Source organism: Scyliorhinus canicula, chromosome 5 (assembly GCF_902713615.1).
Source record: "Scyliorhinus canicula chromosome 5, sScyCan1.1, whole genome shotgun sequence".
In the NCBI taxonomy this organism is placed as follows: Eukaryota; Metazoa; Chordata; class Chondrichthyes; order Carcharhiniformes; family Scyliorhinidae; genus Scyliorhinus; species Scyliorhinus canicula.
In genome coordinates this window covers 179,989,188-180,005,915 of record NC_052150.1, presented here as the reverse complement: position 1 = coordinate 180,005,915, position 16,728 = coordinate 179,989,188, and the positions used below count along the sequence as shown (strand labels likewise).

The following is a 16,728-nucleotide window of genomic DNA, read 5'->3' as shown; positions in this document are numbered from 1 at the left end:
GATGTAATTTGTATGAAGATGCCCAATCTTACATGGTACAAATAAATCCAAAATTGTCTACTTCCAACACTTCCAGCAATATTGTCAGCTTCCTTATAAAAAAAGATTTATCCAAGTAGTTTTGGGAGTTCTGGACTCCATTGTAAATGACAACTTTTAAATTTGTGTACACGTTCAGAGGTGCATTTTCTTAGTGAATACAAAATACAGTAGATTTCTAAGTTAAAGTACCTTTACTTCCATTACAGAATACATTTTTCTTGCGATGAATTATCTAATTTCAGCTCTTCTGTACCAATGTAGATTAATACAAAAATGTGTTGTGAATTAGTTGTTATAACACCACTTTCAAAAATTAAATTTCATTTTGCGCAGTTTTATTTTGGATCCTGCAGGATAACTTGAAATTTAAGCAAGCTCTGAAAAATATTTTTATTTTACTACAGGCTGAAATAACATGCATCTAATTATCTCCCAATTAAGGAAACTTGGTATTTAATTGAGGCAGTTGGATATGCAAGCATCTATGTGCAAATTTTTCATTTCATCAATAGAAATTATGACTAACTTGGCTCAGCATGGTCTGAAAACTCCTCTATATATTCAGTCTATCTGCATGGTTTCTTTTCAAAGCCTGCAATACAAAATGCATGTGAAATTAATTGAGTTGAATATTTATTGTCTAAAGTTATTTATTTTTACTAAATGATATTTAACTTGTATTAAAATTTGCAAACTGTTACAGTTGCTGATAGTCCAACCCCCCCACCACCACCACCACCAGATGATTTACCCATGTTTGATGAATCCCCACCTCCACCTCCCCCACCCCCTGTGGACTATGAAGATGAAGAAGCAGCAGTCGTGCAATACAATGACCCATATGCTGATTCAGATCCTCACTGGGCACCAAAGATTTATCTTGAAAAAGGTAAAAGGTTGACTTATTGAGAAATGTAATAACTGATGTAGCAAATAATGAATTAAAGGATATATTGATCAAGAAGAACAAGTGTTTCAACAGCACAACTGTGGGTGTACTCCTAACTGTGCCCTGGTTCCAACTGTCACCCTTCAGTCCCGGATTCCATGCTCGCGTTCCAACAGCTCAAAGTGCCACATGGCCTGTGAAGGATTGGCCATCAAAGGGGCTATATCACCATTAGGAAAGGGAAAAAAATCTGTCTATTTGACTAACCTATTTAAACTGAAGTTGGGAGTAAATATATTTTTGATTTCAAGGTTGCCAGATTGAAACAATAACAGTTTTTTAAGAATGATTTTTATCAGAGGATTGGAGCTCATGAGCGAGGGGTTCAATTGTGACCCTTCCAGCTCAATGTTTCTTTGGGCCGTCATCTGACGGTTTTCTGGGATGGAGATCAAGATTATGTAATAGTGTGAATAGCGATAGATTGTTTCCAATGATTAATGAAATGATCATCTGAAGGCACAAATACAAGATCACAAAAGAATGTGTTTTTAAAAAGTAAATGTCTAAAGTGTGGCTAGAATATCTTTGACAAAAACTTTTTTAAATTGTGGACCAATTTGTGGCTTGTTGAGAATACTGTAAGCTTGTGCTAAATACCCTGTTTTTATGTACTGAGATTTCTTAAGCACATCTTTGCCATTTTTGACCTTGATAAATAGGACAGAAGAATAGCTCGGAATACTGAAACTTGAATCTGTATTCTTCAAAAGAGTGGCTGTTGCATTAAAAAGCTGGACCAGCAGCAGCAGAATGGAACACAGAAACATAGAAAATAGGAGCAGGAGACAGCTATTCGGCCCTTTGAGCCTGCTCGGTCATACATAGATACATAGAAGATAGGAGAATGAGGAGGCCTTTTGGTCTTTCGAGCCTGTTCCGCCATTCATCACGATCATGGCTGATCATCTAAGTCAATAACCTAATCCTGCTTTCTCCCCATAGCCTTTGATCCCATTCTCCCCAAATGCTATATTCAGCTGCCTCTTAAATATATTCAAAGTTTCAGCATCAACTACTTCCTGTGGTAATGAATTCCACAGACTCACAACTCTTTACGTGAAGAAATGTCTCCTTATATCTGTCTGAAATGGTTTACCCTGAATCCTCAGACTGTGACCCCTGGTTCTGGACACACCCATCATTGGGAACACCTTCTCTACATCTACCCTGTCTAGTCCCATTAAAATCTTAAGTCTCTATGACATCCCCTCTATGATGATCATTACTGATCATCCAACTCAATAGCCTGATTCCACCTTTCCCCAATACTGTTTGCTGCCCTCTGCCCGAGTGCTATATCTAACTGCTTCTTGAAAGCATGCAATGTTTTGGTCTCAACTGCTTTCTGTGGTACTGAATTCCACAGGATCACCACTCTCTGGGTGAAGAAATATCTCCTCATCTCTGTCTTAAATGGTCTACACCATATCCTCAGACTGTGACCCCTGGTTCTGGACACCCCCACCACCCTGAACATCCTTTTTGCATCTGTCCTATCTAATCCTGTTAGAATTTTAAAGGTTTCTATGAGATTTCCCCTCCCTCGTTCTTCTGAACACTAGTGAATGTAATCCTAACCAACTCAATTTCTCCTCGTGCGTCAGTCCTGCCATCCCAGGAATCAAACTTCTCTGCGCTCCCTCTATAGCAAGAACATCCTTTCTCAGATAAGGAGACCAAACCTGCACACACTATTCCAGGTGTGGCCTCCCCAAGGTCCTGTATAATTGCAACAAGACATCCCTGCTCCTGCACCCTAATCCTCTCGCTATGAAGGCCAACATACCATTTGCTGCCTTTATTGTCTGCATGCTTACCTTCAGCGACTGGTGTATGAGAGCACCCAGGTCTCGTTATACATTCCCCTCTCCTAATTTATGGCTATTCAGATAATAATCTGCCTTCCTGGTTTTGCTACTAATTTATGGCCATTCAGACAATCTGCCTTCCTGTGTTTGCTACCAAAAGCGGAGAACCGCATTTATCAAAATTGTACTGCATCTGCCATTCCTTTGACTACTTACTCAATATGTCCAAATCCCACTGAAGTTTCTCTGATTCCTCCTCAGCTCAACCTCCCACCCAGATTTGTCATCTGCAAATTTGGAGATATTACTTTTAGTTCCCCCATCTAGATTTTCATTCAATTCATTTCATTTACTCCTTTATTTCCTGTCTTTATCCCAGTTTTATATCCACCTGAAGACACTACCCTTAATCCCATACGCTTTAATTTTACATGCTAATCTCTGATGTGTGACTTTGTCAGAAGCCTTCTGAAAGTCCAAATAAGTCATATCCACTGGCTCCCCTTCATCAACTCTACAGTTGCATCTCAAATAATTCCGGTAGATTTGTCAAGCTTGATTTCCCTTTGATCTATCCATGCTGACTCTGTCTAATGCTTCCACTGTCTTCCAAGTGCTCTGCTATAGAATCTTTGATAATGGATTGTAGAATTTTTCCCACAACCGACGACAGGTTTATAATTCCCTGTTTTCTCTCTGCCTCCCTTTTTAAAAAGTGGGGTTACATTAGCTACCTCCAATCTGTAGGAATTGTTCCAGAGTCTATAGAATCCTGGAAAATGACCACCAGTGTATCCACTATTTCGTGGGCCACTTAAGTGCTCTGGGATGTAGATTATCAGGCCCTGGAGATTTATTGCCTTTTAATACCATCAATTTTCCTAACACCATTTCTCTGCTAATTTTGAGCTCCTCCCTTTCACTAAAGCCTGTGTTCCCCAACATTTCTGATTTTTCATTTATATCCTCTTTTGTGAAGACGGAACCGAAAGTATTTTGTTAGTTGGTCTGTCATTTCTTTGTTCCCCATTTATAAATTCTCCTGTTTCTGACTGTAAGGGACCTGCATTTGTCTTCCATCTTTTTCTCTTCACATACCTATAGAATCTTTTGCAGTTAGTTTTTATGTTCACCTGCAGGCTTCATCTCCCCCATGGTCCTCATTGCTGAATTCTAAACTGCTACATTTGTATGCTTCTTTCTTGGATCTAATACTATCCCGTGTAAGCCATAGTTTGGCCACCTTTTCCATTCTACTTTTGTGCCAGACAAGAATAAACCGTTGTTGCAGTTCACCTATGCGCTCTTGAATGTTTGCCATTGCCTATCCACTGTCACTCCTTTCAATAACGTTTCCCAATCTATCATAGCCAACTCGCACCTCATAGCGTTGTAGTTTCCTTTCCTAAAATTCAGGACCCTCGTCTCAATCAACTATGTCATTCTCCATCTGTACGGTATCACTGTTGCTTCACAGCGCCAGGGTCCCAGGTTCGATTCCCGGATCACTGTCTGTAAAGTCTGCAATCCTTCCTGTGTCTGCGTGTGTTTCCTCTGTGCTCCGCTTTCCTCCCACAAGTCCCGAAAGACGTGCTTGTTAGGTAATTTGGACATTCTGAATTCTCCCTCGGCGTACCCGAACAGGTGCTAGAATGTGACGACTAGGGGCTTTTCACAGTAACTTTGTTGCAGTGTTAATGTAAACCTACTTGTGACAATAAAGATTATTATAATTATTATCTTGATCATTTCTATCATGCTGTGGTTGCTCATCCCCAAGGGGTCTCGCATAGCTAGATTGCCAATGGTTCCTTTCTCATTGCCCAGTACCCAGTCTAGGATCGCCTGTTCTCTAGTTGGGTCATCAATGTATTAGTCCAGAAAACCATCCCATGTACACTCTAGGAATTCCTCCTCTATGGCTTTGTGACAAATTTGATTTGCCCAATATATATGCAGATCAAAACCACTCATCTTTACAGATGTTCCTTTCTCGCAAGCATCTCTAATTTCCTGTTTAATACCATTTGCAACATCTCCACTGAATTTTGGGTGTCTAAATACAACTCCATCTAATGTTTTTTTTTGCCCCTTGGTGCTTCTCAGCTCTACCCATGCAGATTCCACATTGTCGGAGCTAATAGCTTTCCTCACCATTGCGTTAATTTCCTCTTTGACCAGCAATGCAAACCAACTGCCTTTTCGCCTGTCCTTCCTAAATACTGAATATCCCTGGATGTTCAGTTCCCATCCCAGGTCACTCTGCAGCTATGTCTCCGCAATCCTGACTATATCATATCTGTTGACATCTATCTGTGAGGTTAATTCATCCACTTCATTGTGAATGCTCTGTGTGTTAAGGCACAAAGCTTTTAGGCTTGTCATTTTAACATGTCCCGTTCCCACAATTTTTCACTGTGGTCCTGTTTGAATCTGGTCCTTGGTTCTATGCCTATCCCTTTTCATATTCCACTTTATTTTGTTTTTGTCCTTGATTTCCCCCTTCTCTGACTCCTTGCCTAGGTTCCCAACCCCCTGCCATTTTAGTTTAAACTGTCCCCAGCCATTCTAGCAAATACACCCCCTCGGACATCCGGTCCTGCCCAGGTGTAACCTGTCCAGTTTGTACTGATCCCACCTCTCCCGGAACTGGTTCCAATGTCCCAGGCTGAATGAGGGTCTGGTCTTGAGAATTGCATCAGACTCGCCAGATCCTTCATGTAGTGAAATCTCCCAACAGCTTGGTTTGAAACCATGAATAAACCTACTTTCAAACTACTCACTTAAGGCAGGTTAACTTAAGAGGTTACCTCAAGCATTTTGGACTACTGAGCTATATAGTTATAAAGGCAAATTACTGCGGATGCTGGAATCTGAAACCAAAGAGAAAATGCTGGATGGAAAATCTCAGCAGCTCTGGCAGCATCTGTAGGGAGAGAAAAGAGCTAATGTTTCATGTCCAGATGACCCTTTCTCAAAGGTAGTTAATCTAGTCATAAAATTGGATGTGCTTTAAGTTTTCTTGTAGTATCTCTAGTACTGATGCAACATCCATTATATTCCTTTTATGAGTACCTATAAATATTCTGAAGATATTTGATAAGGCACCATTTATGTAAGAAAACAAATGCAATTGCTAATTGAAGATTAGCTATATTGTGGAAAAAGCTTAAAAATGAAGGGCAGCGAGGATATCCCAAAACCTTTTGTATTTTGCCTTTCTATTTGAATGATTTGTACAATATTAAAGCTCTTTTAAGGATCATGGCAAATTGCAAGATTTATATTGTTTAGCAGTGTGGGCAAATTGATAGGATATACCATTCAATATAGATTTATATCGTAACTGTTTGGAGTAGCAGAAAATGGAGTGCAGGGTGGCATGGTGGTTAGCACTGCTGCCTCACTGCGCTGAGGATCGCAGTTTGATCCCAGTCCTGGTCCTTTACACATTCTCCCGTGTCTGCGTGGGTTTCACCCCCCCACAACCAAAAGATGTGCAGTGTAGGTGGACTGGCCACGCTAAATTGCCCCTTAATTGGATTTTTTTTAAATATAGGGGTGCAGATACTTAAGGGATTTGAGATATAACTGTAAAGACTAATGAGATGATTTATAAGAAAATATGTGACTAAGTATTTTGTGCAGTTCTGTGACATTTTAGAACTGAAATTTCATAAGAATTATGCCAAAAACAAGTGTGCCAAAAGTGAGATTGTATTTCTGAAAGAATGGCATTTTCTTCAAGGAATCTTTAGCTTCCAAAATTTAGCAAGGTTTTCAGGGTAACCAGTAATTGTTCTGCTGGTTAGCAAAACGGGGCTCTTGGAGAACAAATAAGTAAGTTGGGTTTTTGTTGTAAAAGATCATTAAGACAAAGAATGCTTTAGCACAAATTGACAAGAGGTTGGGACAATTAAAATGGAACTCATTAGGTCTTTGAAAAGAAAGTTATAAAAATACCTAGGGCAATAGAATTAGCCTGCATGGCTGCAGTTGAAAAAATGGCAGACAAATATGACTTTCTGCATTGTAATTTTGAAAACATAGAACGCTGTTAGTATCTGTAGATGCTGGACTCTGGCATACAATATGTAACTTTTATGGTCTCTTGTTCTGTGTGGCTTTGGACTATGTTCAGGTCAAAAGTAACCAACAGAATTTTTTGGAAGCCTGAGTGGATTTCAGTTTTATAGAGTATTTCAGTTTCTGTATCATTTCCCATCTCCGCATATAATGTCCCATCTCTGCATATATTTTAAACCATTTTATTTTTAGTTTTTCTCTTTGCTTACGTTTTTAGTTTCCTTTCATTTGGAATGTTGTGGGTTCAGTGTTCCAATGTTTGTTTTTGTCCTTCTGTCTTCTCCTAAAATAGTAACTTGTTAAATCTGGATTGATGGCGACAGCTTTGATACCCAAGCCATGCCATAATTGGAACAAGGAGTAAGACTGCTTACAAAACTGCAAATCCATATGCAATAGACCTGCTCACACTGCTCTACATATTCATCACTTCAAGAAGCTCAGCCTTTTTCACTTGAGCTGCCTTGGAAGCTCTTCAAGATCACATAGCAGGACAAAATACCAGACACCCTGATCTGGCATGCCAAACATAAGTTGGGCTGGTTATCTGGTCAGTGCCCGATGCTTGAACAATCATTTATGAAGAGCTTGAGTTTGGGATGTGCTCTCATGGCTGTCAAAGGCCATGGAAGGTCTTAAGAGTTTTGATCTCAACTTGAAGTCCTGAGATAAACTTGCTCAGGTTGCTGAACCCAGAACAATCAAATAAAGCACTACATCCTCTTTTGAAAGTGAGCACATATTGGGAGTCAGGAAACTCTTGAACAAGAAATCCTGAAACAGCAAGTTATCCAAAACTCAATCATGTGATGTCCTGCCCTATTTGTAGCAGAACCATGTGGGTGCAGATTAGCCTCAACAGCAGTCACCCATGTATCCACAAACTCTACCAAACACCCCAGATGATGTGGAGATGCTGGCGTTGGATTGGGATGGGCACAGTAAGAAGTCTTACAACACCAGGTTAAAGTCCAATAGGTTTGTTTGGAATTACTAGCTTTAAGAGCACAGCTCCTTTACCTGATGAAGGATCTGCACTCCGAAAGCTAGTGATTCCAAACAAACTTGTTGGACTTTAACCTGGTGTTGTAAGACTTCTTGCTGTGCCCAATGATGAACATCTTAAAATTTGAACTGTGGGTGTTATGGACAATTGTACATGTATTTGAATGTTAATTCTGCATCCAGTAAGGGGATTCTGATTTCAGTTGTAAACAGGCAAGAGTCCATCGCTAAAGCAGTTACAAGTTTTGGTTACTGTAATTGATTGGGCTGACTTCTATTTAAAGGTTGTTTTGTATTGTGCTGGCAACTGCTTTTAAATCTTTTCCATCACTTTTAATATGCTATTGGGTTTAAGATGGTGGTTGCGCAGAAGACAACCTGAATGTCATCTCCTGCTATGCTTTTTCAACAGTTGTGGCAATATATGACTACTCAAAGGATAAAGAAGATGAGTTGTCCTTCATGGAGGGTTCAATCATTTATGTTATAAAGAAGAATGATGATGGCTGGTATGAAGGGGTCATCAATGGAGTTACTGGTTTGTTTCCTGGAAATTATGTGGAACCCATCATGCACTATGCGGATTGAAGCAAACAAATGGCTTCTTCAAGCGCTCTTTAATCATTGGCCAGTCTAAGCATTTTGGGATGTGGGTTAATTGGGGGAGGATTTCTAGGTTTTCAAGGGTGCCATTACTTTTGCGTTCAGCATGGAAACTGACACAGTAAGACTGAAAATACAACAAAGTTTAGACTGGCACAATAAAAATGCAAGTGCTGGTCAAATTTTCTTAAGACTTATTGGTCATTCCTAAAATACAAATAGTGCTTGTTGATAGCATGCATAAAATACACAAATGTATTGTAGCCAATCCATTTTTAACCTAAAATGCTTCCAATATGTTGTAATTTTCAGTTAATCTGTGAGCATTCACTGATTTGTAATCTCATGAACGGTCACATGAGTCTAAAGAACATTTGTGGATGAGGCTTGGGTGTCTTCTAATCAGAGTACATGTTGTTGATTTGTACTTAACAGGTTAAACATTTTATATGGATTAAATTTACATAATGAAAAAATCATCTGTAGTCACAAAGTGAACCAAAGTGTAGTCTGCTATGTTGTCAGTTCATTTGTACAGTGGAACTTGTCTGGATCATTGGCTTTGTATAGTGCTGGTAAATTTTATTAAATCATTTACTAACCATTAGAATATTAATCCCGTTAACACCTTATGATTTATTAGCTATGTTCTATACTAGATACAGACAATTCTACTGTACAAAGTCAGTTTCTTGAACAGATTTTACTTTCGATATATCTTGTGGCTCAGGCCTTATCATTTATGCTTCCCTATTTGCTTTGGAAGACAACAGTATAATTTGTTTCAAGGGGTTAGTACTAAATTCATATGTATTTAATACAGCAATTCCAGGCCAAACAGCCCCAATCTCCATAGAATCAGTGTTCAGCTGTGTTTCTCCTATGTTCAGTTCAATTGTTTGCGATTCATGCTTCCAAGTGTTGAAGCTAATAAGAAACCAAGAAACTATCTTATTCCGATTTGAAAATAGAGCAGCAACGGGCATATTTTGTCCTGGTACTAAAGGGCGTAGGGGAGGCAATAAATGCAGTTTCCTGGAGGATTGCTAAACTTTCTTGTACCACATTTTTCTATTCTTGTTCTGGAAGCTGTGCTGATTTAGCAAAATTATGTACAAGTAAATTTGTTTTTAAAAATGTCCACTTTGAAGAGACATTATGGAGGCCATACATGTAAGAGGTTTTCTTATTAACTTCTGCCTTATGATTGTAAGAAGCTTTAACATTGTGACTTCATTTTCTTCAACTGTTAAAATTGAAAATGCATTCCTTTAATTTGTATATAACCTGTTACAATTGTATGTACAGCCTTTTATAATAAATCATTCTCAGTATATAAAAAGTTACTTCATATGGACTGCAAGATTCTTTCATAAATGTACTTGTACAATGGTCATGTATTTTCTTAGTGTAGGCTTTATGTACATGGTTAGTAGTCCAAAATGTAAACAAAATTCCCACTGATGTCCTGCCTTTAACGCGTTTCAAGAATTCAAAGTTGAAAGTTGTTTGAAGTATTTGTTGGCAGTCACAATTGTTGCCTGAAGTGGAAGACTTTAACTCTCACTTGTTCCGTGTTAATACAATTTCTGCAAGTTGAATCAAGGCGTCTCTTTCTGGTGAAGGATGTAGCATCGAGATCTGTCGAATGGCTTCCTGACAGTATTGATGTGCAAGATAGCACGTTTGCTGAACACCGTCACTCTAGAGGAAAACATAAAATGTTTAACTGACCAAACCAGGTTATGTGCAGTAACCTGATTCAAGAATTGGCATATAAGCTTGATCAACCTTCCATTAAAATCAGTGGAAAATAAAAACTATAGGTGATACCAGCAGACTGAGCTGGTTTAAACAGTTTCCTGCTTCATAGCCTTACCTGACAAAGTTTGAGGGGATCGAAGGGCAGCACGGTGGTGCAGTGGGTTAGCCCTGCTGCTTCACGGCGCAGAGGTCCCAGGTTCGATCCCGGCTCTGGGTCACTGTCCGTGTGGAGTTTGCACATTCTCCCTGTGTTTGTGTGGGTTTTGCTCCCTCAACCTAAAAATGTGCAAGCTAGGTGGGTTAGTCACACTAAATTGCCCCTTAATTGGAAAAAATTTAAGGGGATCTATTCAAGTTGATGTTAAATAACCCTAAATTTTTAAATGTTCTTAAAATAATTCATAAACTGAAGTTTGCTATGATTCTTTACTAAGGCTGACTCAAATTGCATCCTTGCAAATAATGAAAGAATTTAATAATTTAGTGCTGGACTTGAGACTTAAAACCAAGCTCAGTTCGGCTCCAACTGTGCTTGGTCCTCATGTTCGCTGTCTTGTACTTAATAGCTAACAGTTACCCACAGGCTGCAAATCTCCTCAAAGATAATGATTTGTATAATTACCACCTTGCTAAACTGGACAGCAGCTGCTTGAACTTGCTCTTATTGATTACACCTATCATTTGATTGTGACACTTGCTAGAACCACTTGCCTGGATAGATGCTGCTACAATATTCAAAGCTGAACATTATCCAGATCAATGCCATTGGACTCTATGTCCAACCATGTCACTGATGGTCAGTGATAGATTAAATAATCAGAGCCAGTATGATTAGACCTAAATTTCAGACAAGGGAGGGTCTTTGTAATGCTACCAGACTGCTGGGTAAAATCAGCACAATTGGAGGCAACCTGGGTGAAGGTCGGAATAATTGGTGCAATCAGTCATGGGGAGAAAGGTCCTGATGAAGCATACATTAGGCATTAGAAGTGTTGCAGCACTGATTCCACCAGAATGCTACTGAAACTAATTTTAAGGCTAGATGGCAGAGATGAAGCCTGCATTCACGAGTATTGAACATTAAACGGGTGAAGTAATTAAAGTGTTTGATTATTGTGTTCAGTGATCAGGAGTGTAGATGAGGGAACTGCATTTGATGTAGTCTATTGGACTGATAAAGGTCCCACATGGGGGCTGATAGTGAAGATAAGAGCCTGTGGGATCCAAGGAAATTTGGCAAATTAGATACAAAATTGGCTGAGCGGCGGGAAGCAGAGGGTGATGGTTGTTTTCTGATTGGAAGCCAGTGTCCAGTGGGGTCCTGCAGGGATCATTGGTGATGCCCTTGCTGTTTGTGGTTTATATAAATCTGAATACAGGAGAGTTGATAGTAAGTTTGTGGATGATATGAAAATTGGCAGGGTGGTAAATAGTGAGGAGGGTATAGTCAGATGGGCAGATCAGTGGCAAATGGAATTCAATCCAGATAAGTGTGAGGTTACTTGGGCAGGGCAAACGTGGAAGGGAATACATGATAAATTGCAGGACCCTGGGAAGCACTAAGGATCAGAGGGAACTTGGTGTGTACGTACACTGGTCCCTCAAGGTAGCAGAGCAGGTGGATATAGTGGTTAAGGCACATGGTATACTTGCCATTATTAACTGTGTCATAGAGCTTAAGAGTAGGGAAGTTAAGCTGGAACTGTATGAAACGTTGGTTAGGCTACAGCTAGAGTATTGTGTGCAGTTCTGAAATCCACATCAGCGGAATGTGGTGGCACTGGAAAAGGGTAGAGAGGAGATTTACTAGGATGTTGCTTGGGCTGGCAAGTTAGTTAGTAAGAGAGATTGGATAGACTTGGATTGTTTTCCTTGGAGCAGAGGAGACTGAGGGGAGATATGATTGAGATGTATAAAACAGAGGGGCATAGAGTAGGCAGGAAGAAACATTTCCTCTTGATGGATGGATGAATGACATGGGGGCATAGGTTTAAATTGAGGGGATGAGGGGAAAAACCTAACCCAGAGTGGATGGAGTTTGGAACTTGCTGCCTGAAACGGTGGTTGAGGCAGAGACCTTCATTGAACTTGCTGCCTGAAAGGGTGGTGAAGGCAGAGAGCCTCTTAACATTTAAGTATTTAGATGTACACTTGTGATCAAATACAGGGCTCTTTGAGGCAAGTGCTGTAAAATGGGATTAGAATAGTTAGCTGATTGTTTCTGTCTGGTACAGATGCGTTGGGCTGAAGGGCCTTTTCTGTGATCTATGACTCAAGTTTTTCAATAATCTTTACAAGTAGGCTAACATTAACACTGCAATGAGTCTCCACACTCAGACGCCTGTTTGGGTAAACATCCAAATTACTAACAGTACATCTTTCAGGACTTGTGGGGGGAAACTGGAGCACCTAGAGGAAACCCATGCAGACATAGACTGTGACCCAAGCTGTGAATCGAACGTGGGACCCTGGCGCTGTGAAGCAATAGTGCTAACTCCTACTACCGTGCTGCCCATTCACGGGTGAACAAGTGGCACATTGATCTACTGCTTTACTAATTTTTGGATCATTCACTGCAGGTTAAGAAATCAAGGATGGCAGCACGGTGGCTCAGTGGGTTAGCACTGCAGTCTCACGGCGCTGAGGTCCCAGGTTCGATCCCGGCTCTGGGTCACTGGCCGTGTGGAGTTTGCACATTCTCCCCGTGTTTGCGTGGGTTTCGCCCCCACAACCCAAAGATGTGCAAGGTAGGTGGATTGAACATGCTAAATTGCCCCTTAATTGGAAAAAATTAATTGGGTACTTTTTTAAAAAATAAATTTAAAGAAATCAAGGATGGATGATTAGGTTATGCAGCTGTTCTTTGTCAATGGCAGGTGGATGCCATTACTGACTACATGGATTATGTTGATTCATGATAATGGCAGGTTGAGTGTATTGGAGAACACCAGAGAAGCCACTGCTAAGCAGCTGCCCAGATGTAGTGTGAATTAAAGATGGAAATGATGAGCAGCACTGGTTTGGTCAGATTCTGGAGAAGTGTTCATGAGAAATTGGAAGAACCTAGGTCAGCAGGCTACCATTCTAACTACAAAGATGGAAAGACTGGTCTACAACTAATGGATGCTATATAGTTAGCAACACGAAGGGACAGAATGAAGATTAACAGGTCAGCTCGTCACTAAATTGTCAGCACAGGACAACATGGTACTTAAGGAAGTGTGGACAATACATTAATGTAAGCCTACTTGTGACATTAAATGTTTAGAAGCAAATTACTGTGGATGCTGGAAGCTGAAACAAAAAACTAAATACTAGATAATCTCAGTAGGTTACCCTTTTACACATTGCTCAACTTTGTTCAGCCATTCACATATTTTAATGTGTGCCACTATCAGCACCCTTCATCACCGCCTTTACACTCCTTTTGTCTTCTGTCCTCATCATCTTTGTCTATCTCCACCTGTCGCTGGCCCCCTATCCAGCTCTATGCCCCCCATTTCCAGCTCACTCTAGCTTGATGACTAGACAGTCATCCAGACTCAAAAGTTGGCTCTATTTTCTCTCCGCAGATGCTGTCAGATAAAAAAAAAGTACAGCACAGGAACAGGCCCTTTGGCCCTCCAAGCCTGCACCGACCATGCCGCCTGTCTAAACTAAAATCTTCTATGGGTCCGTATCCCTCTATTCCCATCCTATTCATGTATTTGTCAAGATGCCCCATGAATGTCACTATCGTCCCTGCTTCTACCACCTCCTCCGGCAGCAAGTTCCAGGCACCCACTACCCTGTGTTTAAAAAAAAAAAAAATTGCCTCGTCCATCTCTAAACCTTGCCCCTCGCACCTTAAAACTATGCCCCCTGGTAATTGATCCCTTTAGCCTGAGAAAAAGTCTGACTATCCACTCTGTCTATGCTCCTCATAATTTTTTAGCCCTCTATCAGATTGCACCTTATCCTCTCGTCGTTCCAGTGAGAACAATTTATTCAACCTCTTCATAGCTAATGCCCTCCATACCAGGCAACATCCTGGTAAATCTCTTCTGCACCCTTTCTAAAGCCTCCACATCCTTCTGGTAGTGTGGCGACCAGAATGCACACTATACTCCCCAAGTGTGGCCTAACTAAGGTTCTATACAACTGCAACATGACTTGCCAATTTTTATACTCAATGCCCTGGCCAATGAGGGCAAGCATGCCGTATGCCTTCTTGACTACCTTCTCCACCTGTGTTGCCCCTTTCAGTGACCTGTGGACCTGTACACCTAGACCCGAGATTGTCCAGTATTTCCTGCTTTTGTATCGAAAATTATACCACTTCGTAATGCAGCATTATTCATTAGAGCGAAGGATTAAAGCACTGAATAGTCTTTAACTCCTCTTTCAGGAGCTTCGGGTACATTGGGGGGGGGGGGTTCAGATGGCCAGGAGCTGGGGGGCCTTGCATAAGCTAAACCTCAAGGCTGGTGGAGCAAATGGAGGAGGAGTTTAAGAGGTGGGACATGCTGCCGCTGTCTTTGGCAGGTAGGGTGCAGTCAGTCAAGAGGACGGTGCTCCCTAGGTTTCTGTTCCAGTGCCTCCCCATCCTTATCCCGAAGGCCTTTTTCAGGCGGGTTAACAGGAGCATTACGGGGTTTGTGTGGGCACACGGGACTCCAAGGGTGAGACGGGTGTTCTTGGAGCGGGGTAGGGATGGGGGGGGGGGGGCTGGCATTGCCTAACCTCTCTGGGTATTATTGGGCTGCCAACGCAGCGATGGTGGGTAATGGACGGGGAGGGGGCGGCGTGGAAGAGGCTGGAGATGGCATCCTGTGTGGGTACGAGCCTGGAAGCGCTGGCAACGGCGCCGCTGCCGCTCCCTCCAACGAGGTATACCACGAGCCCGGTGGTGGCAGCTACCCTCAAGATTTGCGGGCAATGGAGACAGCACAGGGGGAGGTGGAGGCCTCGATGGGGTCCCCGATACGGGGGAACCACCAGTTTGTTCCAGGGAGAATTGATGGCGGGTTCCTGAGTTGGCACAGGGCAGGTGTCAGGAGGTTTGGGGACCTGTTCATAGACGGGAAGTTTGCGAGCCTGGGTGAGCTGGAAGGGAAGTTCAGGCTCCCCCCGGGGAACACCTTTAGGTACATGCAAGTAAGGGCGTTTGGCAGGTGGCGGGGTTCCCCCTGCTGCCGCCGCGTGGGGTCCAGGACAGGGTGCTCTCGGGGGTATGGGTTGGAGAGGGGAGGATCTCGGAAGTGTACCAGGTGATGCAGGAGGTAGACGAGGCCTCGGTGGATGAGCTGAAAGATAAATGGGAGGAGGAGCTGGGTGAGGAGATTGAGGAGGGGACGTGGGCGGATGCCCTAGCAAGGGTGAACTCCTCTGTGTGCAAGGCTTAGCCTCATACAGTTTAAGGTACTGCACAGGGCTCATATAACATATAACCGGGACAAGGATGAGCCGGTTTTTTGGGACCGAGGAAGGTGTATTAGGTGCTCAGGGAGCTCAGCAAACCATGTCCACATGTTCTGGGCATGCCCAGCACTAGGGGAATGTTGGAAGAGTGTAGCAAGGACGGTATCGAGGGTGGTAGGATGCAGGGTCAATCCAGGCTGGGGACTCACAATATCTGGGGTTGCAGTGGAGCCGGGAGTGCAGGAGGCGAAAGAGGCCGGTGTTCTGGCCTTTGCGTCCCTAGTAGCCCGGCGGTGGATTCTTCTTCAGCGGAAGGATGCGAGGCACCCAAGCGTCGAGGCCTGGGTCAACGATATGGCGAGGTTTATTAAATTGGAGAGGGTGAAATTTGCCCTAAGGGGGGTCAGTGCAGGGGTTTTTCAGGAGATGGCAACCATTCCTAGATCTCCTGGCAGAACGGTAAAAACAAAAGGTCAGCAGCAGCAGCAACCCGGAGGGGGGGGTTGTCTCTGTTTTTGTTTTGGGTTGAATATCTGTTTTTTTGCCAAAGACAGGCGTTAATTTATTGTTTCTCTTTTGTATTTACGGGGGGGGGGGGGGGTTCTGTTTTTTTTTGTTTTGTTCTTAGAATTTTCTGTTATTGTTTTCTTTTGTGAAAATTTGAATAAAGATTTTTTTTTTTTTAAATCCTCTCTTTCCTCCTCTCTTCCCCCCCCCCTCCTCAAATTATTCGATGCTGATTTGAACAGAGAATTTTTGCATCCTTTATGGGCCAATATCCTAGAATTCTCTGATGCAATGGTGGAAGCACCATCACAAACTAATTATTCAGGAGAGCAATTAACTACTGGGCAATACATGTAGCCATGTCAATATAACCCACATTCAGACACGAAGGGCGTGATTCTCCGCAAATGCGGGGAGTCGTAAAGGCTGCCGTGAAACTGGCCGTGTTTCACGGCAGCCTCCGCACCCCCTCCCGGGACCAGATTCTCCCCCCCCCCCCCCCGGGCAGGGCTAGCAGCGGGGCCCCATGAAGCACGGCATCGCGGCCTTAGCGACCGTCGC

General features: G+C 42.3%; 2 protein-coding genes across 15 annotated transcripts in view; one reads left to right on the top strand and one right to left on the bottom strand.

Annotated features, from left to right (window-relative positions):
• abi1a (abl-interactor 1a) overlaps positions 1 to 9,840 on the top strand; it is a 142,733-nt gene extending 132,893 nt beyond the window's left edge. For 8 of the 9 annotated variants that reach the window (XM_038798174.1, XM_038798172.1, XM_038798168.1 and 5 more), the window contains 2 exons: positions 746 to 931; positions 8,306 to 9,840. In XM_038798174.1, coding sequence (XP_038654102.1) covers positions 746 to 931; positions 8,306 to 8,481 — 362 coding nt within the window. In that variant the 3' untranslated portion in view covers positions 8,482 to 9,840. Of the gene's footprint in view, positions 1 to 737; positions 932 to 8,305 lie in introns of all 9 variants that reach the window. The other variant, XM_038798176.1, reaches the window with a different exon arrangement.
• The window catches only part of pdss1 (prenyl (decaprenyl) diphosphate synthase, subunit 1), a 46,834-nt gene continuing 39,851 nt past the window's right edge, over positions 9,746 to 16,728 (bottom strand). For 5 of the 6 annotated variants that reach the window (XM_038798178.1, XM_038798179.1, XM_038798177.1 and 2 more), the window contains one exon: positions 9,746 to 10,200. In XM_038798178.1, coding sequence (XP_038654106.1) covers positions 10,060 to 10,200 — 141 coding nt within the window. In that variant the 3' untranslated portion in view covers positions 9,746 to 10,059. The remainder of the gene's footprint in view (positions 10,201 to 16,728) is intronic. The other variant, XR_005460773.1, reaches the window with a different exon arrangement.